Source organism: Sinocyclocheilus anshuiensis, unplaced genomic scaffold (assembly GCF_001515605.1).
Source record: "Sinocyclocheilus anshuiensis isolate Anshui unplaced genomic scaffold, SAMN03320099.WGS_v1.1 scaffold1816, whole genome shotgun sequence".
NCBI lineage: Eukaryota > Metazoa > Chordata > Actinopteri > Cypriniformes > Cyprinidae > Sinocyclocheilus > Sinocyclocheilus anshuiensis.
In genome coordinates, this window is record NW_015557182.1 from 64,040 (window position 1) to 75,660 (window position 11,621).

General features: G+C 37.8%; 1 protein-coding gene across 3 annotated transcripts in view; it reads left to right on the forward strand.

The window, feature by feature from the left end:
* The window catches only part of ipcef1 (interaction protein for cytohesin exchange factors 1), a 19,674-nt gene that overhangs the window by 3,404 nt on the left and 4,649 nt on the right, over positions 1-11,621 (forward strand). For all 3 annotated transcript variants that reach the window (XM_016474037.1, XM_016474036.1, XM_016474035.1), the window contains exons 3-10: positions 1,275-1,311; positions 1,582-1,751; positions 3,108-3,181; positions 4,778-4,849; positions 5,847-5,908; positions 6,048-6,142; positions 7,569-7,740; positions 10,304-10,485. In XM_016474037.1, the coding sequence (XP_016329523.1) occupies positions 1,275-1,311; positions 1,582-1,751; positions 3,108-3,181; positions 4,778-4,849; positions 5,847-5,908; positions 6,048-6,142; positions 7,569-7,740; positions 10,304-10,485 (864 nt within the window). The remainder of the gene's footprint in view (positions 1-1,274; positions 1,312-1,581; positions 1,752-3,107; positions 3,182-4,777; positions 4,850-5,846; positions 5,909-6,047; positions 6,143-7,568; positions 7,741-10,303; positions 10,486-11,621) is intronic.

The window sequence follows — 11,621 nt, forward strand, 5'->3', positions numbered from 1 at the left end:
CGTAAACTACGCCAGAGCGCGTACACACCTCACGCACCGGATGCCGTGGGCACGCCCAAAGACAGTTGGGCATAGTGGTGTTTTAGAGATAAAATATGATATAAATACTGTTCGGTTTCTTGCACAAACCGATGGTTTCGTGTCTTAGGACATCAATGTGTTGTCACGAGCCGCAGGGTTTAATTTGGATTTGTCTGTGCATGTTTTTTTTACTCTCATAGATTTTGTTACCATTGCCATGCATAATACGACTGATAGACTGCAACGGTTGGAGTTAAAAACCATAATTTGTGTTCTACTGAAGAAACAAAGTCACCTACATCTTGGATGCCCTGGGGGTAAGCAGATAAACATCAAATTTTCATTTTTGGGTGAACTATCCCTTTAATGATTGCGTGTGTCTGTTGTTTTCAATGGAAGATCCAGTAATGACATTTTGAATAAAAAATTGAGATAAAAAAAAAACACTTTTTTTTTAAAGACACTCAATCGTGGATGAATCATTCACAAGAAGATCTATAATGCCGGTTTTTGAAACAGAAACTCCGCCTTTTGAGAGATTAATGTATATGAACAAAAAAAAAAAAGATGAAATTTTTATAAATGTATGTGGGAAAGTGTGTTTTTAAGCGTGGTTACTGGTTACGTTTTTCACCTCTCTTTCCCCTTTCTGCAGTTGACTTAAAATCCTATGACGTGACATGAGTTTTTTTAAAGTCTGAATATTCCATGTAGCCTCTCCGTGAACTCATGAAATTTAAATGTATAATATCTAACCAAGAATTAGAGTCAATTAGAGTGACCAGACGAACCAGCAGTTCAATTCCAGGCTGCAGCAAAGTCACATTGTGCAGAGGACTCAACTGGCTCCTGTGGTCTTGTGGCCGTCTGAGACAAGGTCTTTACTGGGGATCTGTCTAGAGGGAAACCAATGTTTTGGAATATGACGAATAGCATGTCACACTGCTTTACACGTCATATCAACTATCCAATTACTGTAGCTTCAAAACAATCGTCAGTCTGTGGGGAGATTTTATTTCATGTACGTGGCTATGTAGCATTGTATGTGAGTGTTTTGAAACCGTGAGAGGGAGGATATCAGTATAAGTGTGTACATGTACTTGAACTCTCTCACTGGCGTGTGTGTGGCGGTTCGGGGAAGTGAAGACTCTCTTTAGAGGCAGCTGTGTTATTAGCGCTGTCTCTCTGAGCTGATGGCTGAGTTCACTGCGTAATTTACAGCATTTCTGTTTTCTCTTTCCTTGTGCTTTCAGTACCCTCTTCAAGACTTTGCCGCGGAGAAGTCTCAAGGTAAGCCGAAAAAAAAAAAGTGTTTCTAACATAGACTATTATTGTTAAGACAAGTTATAGATGTTTTATACTCACTGAAAGAGTAAAATGATCAAGTACACAATGTACAAAGAACTAGTGTTAGTGTAATCTTGACCCTGTTGATTGCATCATACAGACGTGATGCTATTATCTTTGCTATTGATGTTTCAAAGTACTGTTAAGAACCCAGTGAGAACGGCACTGCTGAGGACTGATGGCGCCTCATTTGCATGTGTTTGCTTGTGATAGGAGATGGTGTGATGAGCCGCAGAAGGGTCTCGGTGAAAGACCTGGGCCAGGGCGACTGTCAGGGCTGGTTGTACAAAAGGAAGGAGAGCAAAGGGCTCTTGGGCTGGAGGTGGAAGAAGTTTTGGTTTGTGCTCAAGAAATGTTCACTTTACTGGTACACGTCGGACATGGTAAGTTACGTGGTTTTCCCCTTATAATATGTGCCCTCGCTATGGAAAATGTGAACATGTGTCTTGAGAGTTCATTTGTTATCTAGAAACCTGTTGCACAAAACAAGTCGGACAAACTCTACATTTCGATAGCGGAGTCACAGCTCTCGCTACTGTGGGTTTGATACAGAGTATGCAGTGAACGGCCAATCTCATGAGCAGTTTGATTCGCAATTCACTTTTCTTAAGAGATTATGAAAAAATATGAAAAGTTTAAACCCATTTACCAAGCCTATAAGAACCATTGCTGCTCCCACAAAATTGAGAACAAAATATCTGGCTGTCAGTGCAAGCGAAACGTCAAGTTAATAAATTATACACTTTTTAAAGTGCTCAACCAAAACATGTAAGATTAGTCATTTTAAAAACTTTTTATATTGACTAAAGCATTTATTTATATATATATATTTATAGTAATTTAAGTTAAAAGCTAATTAATATTATGAAATAATTATTAGGTAAAGTAATTAATAATTTTTAATTGTCAAATTATAATTTCTTATATATGTTCATTAAGCATGCTTTATAAATATAATATAAATATGGTAATATATAATTTATATAAAATAAATATAATAATTAATTGGCAAAATCGAAAAAATTTGTCTCAAATTCTTGTACTGATTAATTTGGAGCAAGACGGACAAAGGAAGTGACTTTGTGTCAGAGAAGCGTCACTTTGCTCACAGCTAATTGGTCCATTTTCAGTTTGTGATCTCATATCCAGAAAACCCCCCCCCTGCTTCAAATCACAGCTAAATTTCATGAAAGCATAGATATCTTAAAGGGATAGTTCACCCACAAATGAAGTTCTGTCATTTTCTCACCCTCAAGTTGTTCCAAACCAATACAAGTTTCTTTCTTCTGTGGAACAAGAAGATATTTTGAAGAATGTTGGTAACCAAACAGTTGTTCCCCATTGTTTTCCATAGTAATTCTTCCATGCTATGGAAATCAATGGGGACCATCAACTGTTTGGTTACCCACATTCTTCAAAATATCTTCTTGTTCCACTGAAGAAAGAAACGTGTATTGGTTTGGAACAACTTGAGGGTGACAAAACGACAATTTTCACTTTTTGGGTGAACTATCCCTTTAAGTAGATTGTAGAGATTATTGGTGCCAGTGGTTTCTACAATGTATTAAGTCTTGCAGTGCTTTTGGGTATCACATCCCTGGTTAGTTGTGTACCATAAGTCCTGTATCATGGCAACGAACACTGCTAAAAACCAATCCACCAAAGTTTGTTCAAAACTAAACTCAAACTTAAATGGGTAGTCTTTTTCCAGAGACAAGTTTTTTTCTGTTGCTTTTCAGGCAGAGAAAGCCGAAGGCTACATCAACCTGAGAGACTTCACCATAGAACAGGCTACCGAATGCAAGAAGAAGTTGTGAGTTCATCTTCCTTATTTAGAGAGATTTTTGGCTGCTTGTGGTAAAAAAAAAAAAACCCAGACATGCCTATTTGCAACATGTGGCCTTATGTCTGTTTTTTCTGAAATTACTGCATGCTGGATGTTAAAGCAAGCATGGCTATAAATGTTGCTCATACTTGGTAACATACAGCAATCATATGCAACGCCCACACAAATTCATAAAAACTCCTTGGGATCCACACAGAACGTCATTGCAAAACCCCAGGACATCCTAGCAACATCTTGCCAACCACCCAGAACACACTCACAATGGTCTCTCAAAATCATGCCTCAGAAACCACCTAGAATTGACCTAGATACATAGAGACCCAGAAAGCCATAGAAATGCACTAAAACACTCAGAGAACCTTAAGAACTGAATGGCAACCAGCCAAACTACACTAGTGACAGCATAGAAAAGCCCTGGAAACTACTCGGAACATCCTAGCTACCGCATAACAAGGAATGCCATTCCAGAGTGGAATCAAATTTTTCATATTTGGATTAAAGATTACCAAGACATTTTTTTTAACTTGCACCGCAACACCAACAACACCATAATAGGAACACACTTAAAGGTGCAGTGTTTAATATTGACAGCTAGCACTTGAAATGGATATTGCAGTCCAAATTCAAAATATTGGAGAGTTGTTTCTCCCACCTCCTCCTCCTCAAATTCAATGCTTATGTGGGTTGCCAGATTGAGGATGTGCAACAGGAACAATTGACATTCGACGAGCCTTACACTGTAAGTTAATGAGTTAATTTATCCTAATTTTAATATGCCTCTGGTAGGATCTGCGATCTCTGACTCTGTTCGTTTACTGGCTTCCATGGCTGTGTTTCCCACCAACTGGCAACCCGGGGTGTCAAAATACTGTTAGATAAACTGGCAGTGGGCTGAATCACACAGACCAAAACAAAAACAGACATTCCGACACGGAACACACATTTCAAAAGTAGAATAACTGGCTGTCGCATTGTTTTTCAGAGAAACAAGTATGTGAACTTAGCATGTTTCCTAAATATCTGCGAACATATTATTGTATTTTAATGCCTTAAGTACAGTCAAAAAATTACGTACAGCACCTTTAACACACTAGGCAACAACCCACAACCGATTGTGCAATATGTAGTTTTCATATATTTTCTGAAGAGAATGTAAAATGGCTATGGATTTGTTTTTAGACTGATGCATTTTGAAGATCTAGTGCGATCTAGTTATCAGGTTGTAAATCAGATTTTTTTTTTTCACACTGGAAGTGTGTCATCTATACCCCTCTTAAAGAGCGCTCCGAACACAGGAAACTGCCTGCTCTAAGCATGTGGTCTGAGCTACTGTGTTTTTCACAGACTTCCTTCGTAAAAGACATACAGTAACTGTGTTTTACTTTGATAACTAAGATTGGATGTAGATAAGACGGGAGGCAAACCTTGGTGTCGAACATGTTTTCGGTTTTGTGTAATACTTCCACTACGTCATGTAACCACACATCCACAAAGATACTGTCTCTGAGAACTGCTGGAGTTGTGTATGTTTTAATTTGCATTCACTTCATTCTTATTTTCCAGTGCAATGAAAGCAAGCCACCTCCAAATGCTGACACTCTACTTTGCAGCTGAGAACATGAAAGACATGAACAAGTGAGTGTGAAAAGACACAATTTCTTGTGTTAGTAAATGTGGTCAGAGATAAAGTGCTTGCTGAAGCTACACTTATGAAAAAAAACCTACCTTTTTAGTCATGTAGCACTTGCGCATACATGTGAAGCTTGTGGGTATGGTTTTTGGCCCAACGTGACATGTTTGCATTGCAGTGTGGCGGGCTGCTTTGACACCTCGCTGTGACCGAAGCTGTCTGCAGCACATCATGCAGTTGAGCATGTTTGATAAAAATATAGGGTTTTGCAGAACTCCAGTACTAAAAATACAGTTTGGATTTCTTAACTAAGCTTTGCTGGTAGAAAGTGTCCAAAGTTGTTTTTTTATTTTTTGCCAGATATAACCAATAACTGCTCTGTGGATGCCAAATGAAATAAATTTTAAACTGTGTTTCTTATTATAATGTGTACATGTGTGTAAAATTCTGTATACCGTACATTTCCAATCTTATGAGCACTTCAGTTGTAAAGTTAGCCTAAAAAATGTCTATATTAAACATAGCAGAGTTATCTATGGTGTGAGCGAGCTACACATTTGTAGTGAATGGCTTAAATTTCAGTTGGACTCTTCCTAGCAAAGCTGTTGTATGGCTTCAGAATACCTTCATATGGACCACTTTTTACAATACTGTAATGGTGCTTGACATGTTTACTGTTTTTTTTTTTTTTTTTTTTTTTTTTTTTTGGTATGGAAAAGAGCAGCCCCGAGATTCTTCAAAATATCTAGTTTTTGTTTCATGGAATCAAAAAGTCAAATGGTTTTGGAACAACAGACAAATCTCTTTTTTTGTAAACCATTCCTGTAAAGGTTTATTGAAACATACTGAAATAAACCTATGAGTGGAAAAAAACATTGAGAGAAAGCTGTGGGTGTGCTGCTATTAAACTGTGTGGGCAGAGAACACACATAATGATCCATTACAATTATTCCACAGGTCTGATGAGTAGATTAATTGTAATTAATGTTCTTTTTAACCTAGATGGCTGGCTAAACTCACCCAGGCTTCAAATGAACCTGAGCCCAGAGACTCAACAAATGGAGGTAAAGATTCACACCACAAACGCTTACAGACACCCGGTTAACACCGAGCGTCTATTTCAGTCTACTTGATGTGTTTGACCAAAGCCACACCTGACACTTTAATAGCTGCATTATTCTGGTATTGATTGTGTGAATATAGAGTGCTACAGTGAGGAGAGTGATGATGAGGATGAAGCAGACACAGCTGAGATGTGTGAAGAGTACATGGATCAGCTGACTCTTGGCTCTCTGCATGTGAGTAACCACACTCGGTCCGGACATGCTACTTTAAACAGACCCATAACCATAAGTGCTTAAAGTCAGCATTTAACTCTCCTATTCATTGTGGATTATATGTGCTATTAATGCCTGGTGAAATGAGTCACAAAATAGTTTGACTGCTTGGTTTGAAAAAACAAACAAACAGCTACAACAAAAAAATGCAGTGGCCAGATATATGTGTCTGACTAATTTCTACATACACAACCATGTAAATGTTTGGGGGTAGAAATGTATCATGGTTTCCACAAAAATATCAAGCAGCACAACTGCGTTCAGCAGTGATGATAAGAAAGGTTTCTTGCGCCGCAAATCAGCATGAATGATCATGTGACACTGAAGACTGGAGAATTGATACTGAAAATTCAGCTTTACCATCACAGGAATAAATGTTATAAAATGGAAATGTTAAAATCTTAAAATGGAGTTTTTTATTTTATATTGCAATATTTCACAGTATTATTTTTTGTTTACTGTATTTTTTTGTTCACATAAATGCAGCCTTGGTGAGCATTAGAAATTTCTTTCAAAATAAAAAAATCTTACTGACCCCCAAACAGTAGTGTAAACCAGCAACTGAACAAATTTTAAGAGAAAAACAGAAATGCAATTCACATTCCTAAGAATCGATACATAAGAACACACTAAACCTATTGTTAATGGGTATCTATGTATAATTTTATTTCTTTGTTTGTTTTTTTTTACTGAATTTATTTGAGATTTTGATAGATTGATGTTAGGGCTGCACGATAAATCGCATGCGATATTTAATGCGCATCTTGTCAGTAAAGCCATTCTGTAATCAGCGGTAAATCTCCATCACGTGCGTGCTTTCACATTGAGCAGCATTAACTACACCGAGCCGTTGTTCACTGACAAGCTGCGCAAAACCACAATCATATTTTGCACATGTTTTGCATCATGCAGCCCTAATATATATATATATATACACACACACACACACACACAAATACACATACACACACTCACACACACACACACACACACACACAGTCACACAGACACACACACACACACACTCTCACATATACACACACACACACACACACACACACACTTCATCATCATGCTGTGTAACATTGATGCAGTGATCACTGTGTGTGTGTGTGTGTGTGTGTGTGTGTGTGTGTCAGTTCGAGCAGGAGAATCAGAGGTTGGGGACAAGCTGCGCAAAACCACAATCATATTTTGCACATGTTTTGCGCAGCTTGTCGGTGAACAACGGCTCTGTGTAGTTAATGCTGCTCAATGTGAAAGCACGCACGTGATGGAGATTTACCGGCTTTACTGACAAGATGCGCGTTAAATATCGCATGCGATTTTATCATGCAGCCCTAATTGATGTTATATTTTTAAATGTATTTGTGTGTGAATGTTTCAGGGCTGTCTCCCGCCTCCCCGCTCCTCTTCCTCTCCATGTCAGGACTCGTTCCCGCTGGTTTCTCCGGTGTGTAAACGCACCTCAACTCAGAGTGCAGACAGTGAGTCGTGGCAGGAGATCAGCTCAGAGGAAGACCCCATCCACAAAATACAGGAATTCAAAGGAAATGACTGTAAGTGAACACTGGAATGAGATCTTTTATCCTTACGTGAGCACTACATGGCAGGAGTCTGAAATAAAAACTTTTTTTTTTTGTTTCGCTTTAAAGGGATAGTTCACCCTAAATGCAAACTGTCATCATGTTACTCATGTTCATTTCATTCTACACCCATAAGTCTTTCATTCATCTTGGAAACAAAAATGCAGATATTTTTAATGAAACCTGTGAGATTTCTTTTCCTCCATTGAAAGTCCATTCACCCAAAACTTTAAATCGGGGTCACCAGACTCGGTCCTGTTGTTTCCATCCACCTATTTTTATGCGCATTTTGGAATATCGCATAAAAAAACGCTGGATGGAAACACCAAGATGTGCATAAATTCTAAAAATGCACATAAAAACGTATGCGCATATTTGAGTAGGATAAACGTTTTATCCGATAAGAAAAAATGCGCATAAACTGCGATGTTAACGCATTTACCGAATAAATTCCACCATGCGCATTAAAAAAAGTCATGTGACTTTGCGCTATGAGACGGGATAACTTGACTAACTTGACTAACTCCTCTCATTCACAGCATCTATATGTTGTTATGGTCATTCTGAAAAGCCTGAGTAAAGTCTGTCGTCAAAGTATGTCTTTATAATTGTCTTACACGACTGCGTTCCCAAACAGCTGGCATCCACTGACTGCATTTATTGTGTTTCCTCTGCTCGCTCTGAGGCGCAAGTAATTTATCATATATGAAAATGATTATATTCCGTGGCTTCTCCTAGTTTTCTTAGTGATATTTAGTGCCAGTTTACCAGGAAGTGACGATTTTGTTCTCTTTGACTCGTTGGATGGAAACGGTGCTTTATTCGCAAATGTTTTATGCGATATTCCAGTTTTGCGCATAAGTTTAATTTGAATCTTTGGATGGAAACATAGCTAATGTCCTGCAGAGTTTAGCTCCAACCCTAATTAAACACACCAGACCTAGCTAATCAAGGTCTTACTAGGTATACTTGAAACTTATGCCGAGTTCACACTGCACGATTTTCAAACTCGTCGGATCGCCGTTGTTTTCACACAGCGTGACTATCTGGGGTAGCAATCAGTTGCTGCTGTGTTCACATTGCACGATGGATCGGCGACAGGGGGTTTCACACTGCATGACTTCACAATAGGAAGAATCGCCGGCAGCTCTGTCTGGTCCGCAAACTACGTTTCACAACAAAACACACGTGAGAAGTGATAAGGAAATAACGCGAGAACCCGCGTGCGTCAGACCGGAGTTCTCGCGAGCAAGACTGAAATTATAAAAAAAAGTCTCTGATTGGCTGTAGGTCATCGCCGATGTAGTTTTCAGTCAGAAATAATTTCACACAGCGTGATTGTGAATCGCCGACAGCTCCAGATATTTAGCATGCCAAATATTTAGCGGGCGTCGGCGACGTGTCGGCGATTCCCTCAGATCGCGTCTTTGATAATTCACACTGCGTGATTGTCACTCGCGTGAACGAGCACCGATTTGCCTCCGATTTCGGCATTTGTCTGCGATTTCGCAAAACCTGTCAGCGAGTGAAAAATCGGGCTAAAATCGTGCAGTGTGAACTCGGCATTAGGCTGTATCAGAAATCGCCCCCTATACCCTCAAATAGGACATTATTTTTTTAGTGGTGTCCGAAACCATAGTGGACGTTCTCGAGTGCACTCATTCAATCTCACAGTGCACCGCAAAAACGTGTGTACAACCGATGTACACTCAACCAATGCACTGTGAGAGTCGCGTGCCAAATGAATTCCCGCTTCTCGCCAGAAGATGGCGCCCGCAGCTGAATCATCCATTCATTCATTTTACAACGCTATACAACACCGTTACAAATTCATTGTAAATTGACTTAAATTGTTTAACTAGGGTTTATACATTTCCGTGACAGATTTTGAGATTCAAATGATTATTAAACAGCAAGCAAGCTATGCAAAAGCGGCAGTCCTTCCAGTGGACTCAGTGTCCGAATTCACTCACTTGTTTTCATTCACTCCTTCAAGTGAACTGTATGAGAGGACTAATGTAGGGAATAGTGAATGAGGGTATAGGGGGCGGATACAGCCTTACAGACAGGTGTGTTGAGGCAAGTTGGAGCTAAACTCTCCAGGATACTGGCCCCCCAGGACCAAGTTATATAATGCACAAAATAAATTTGATCTCAAATTAATACGAAAATGTAGCCATGTTGCGTAATATTGAAAATTGAGAATGCGACGCATCGTGATATTGAATTGAAACGAATCGTTGACATAATAATCGTAATCGAATCGTGATACCAGTGGAGATTCACACCACAAATTTTTACTAGAATATTCTTAACACAAATTAGGAGATTTAAACTTCTGAATTATACTAGATATTGCTTTTTGTCTCTATAAAATGATATTTTTTAAAATTCTTACCCAGTTATTGCAAACTTCTGGAAAATTCATGGAAATGGATTGCTCAATAAGTGTGGTAATCATGTTCGTAAGCGATTATTATTACATTCTCTTCAAACTGGTTCGTAACCAAATACTCTTGTGTTGTTGTTTGAGCAGGCCCCCCGTCTGATGAGATGGAGATGCTGTATCTTCACCTCAAGCAGGTGAGTCTGTCCCCCACAGGAGCCCTGCAGCCGACCACCAAACGTGACTTCAGGTCTTCCTTCATCAGACGCTGCAAAAATGAGAGCATTAATGAGAAACTACACCTGATTCGAGCTTTAAACAGCACTTTAAAGGTGAGTTTGACATTGGTGTGTCCATTCATAGGTTAGAAGTGGCCTGTTTGAGTTCTGAAAGGGTTACTCTAAATACTAATTAATCTACAGGGAACATGCAAATGGCAAAAATTCTGTAGATTCTAGATTTTAATTTTAATATTTTATTTAAATGTTTTATTTCAATTAAAGGTACTTTTTTATTAACTTCATTAGTTCTTGTTTTAGTTAACAGTAACGCTTATCCAGATGTATTTATTTATTCAAAAATAAAATTCTGCATAAATTAAAATATAGTAAAAGTAATGAAGGAAACAAATTTCAGTTTTAGTTGTCAAATGTCAGGCCTGTTTTGTGAATATAGTTTTATGTAAACTGCTGAAATATCTGAATTTTGTAGAAACAACTGGTGTTTGTGTAGTGTACCTTTTATTAAACCAAAGTTTTTTTTAAAGAAGCCTCTTCTGCTCACCAAGCCTGCATTTATTATCAAGCCTGCCAAAGTACAGCAATAACAGTAAAATTTCGAAATATTTGTACTATTATTTGTTTTCTATTTTAATATATTTTAAAATGTAATTTATTTATGTGATTTCAAAGCTGAATTTTTAGCATCATTACTCCAGTCACATGATCCTTCAGAAAGCATTCTAATATTATGATTTGCTGCTCGGAAGACATTTATTATTATTATAGAGTAGAATTTTTTTTTTTTCAGGTTTCTTTGATGAATAGAAAGTTCAGAAGAACTGAAATAGAAATCTTTTGTAACATTCTAAATGTCTTTATCAGCACTTTTGATCAATTTAAAGCATTATTGCTAAATAAAAGTATTAATTTCTATAACCCCCCCCCCACCACCCCCACAAAAAAAAAAAAAAACAAAAAAAAAAAAAAAAAAATTTATACTGACTCCAAACTTTTGAATGGTATAGTGTATAATGTTACAAAAGCTTTTTATTTCAGATAAATGCTGACTTTTGGATTTTTCTATTCATCAAAGAATCCTGAAAAAAATTACTCAACTGTTTTAAATATTGATTAATAATAATAATAAATAATAATAATAATTATAAATGTTTCCTGAATGGCAAATCAGCAAATTAGAATGATTTCTGAAGGATCATGTGACACTGAAGACTGGAGTAATGATGCTG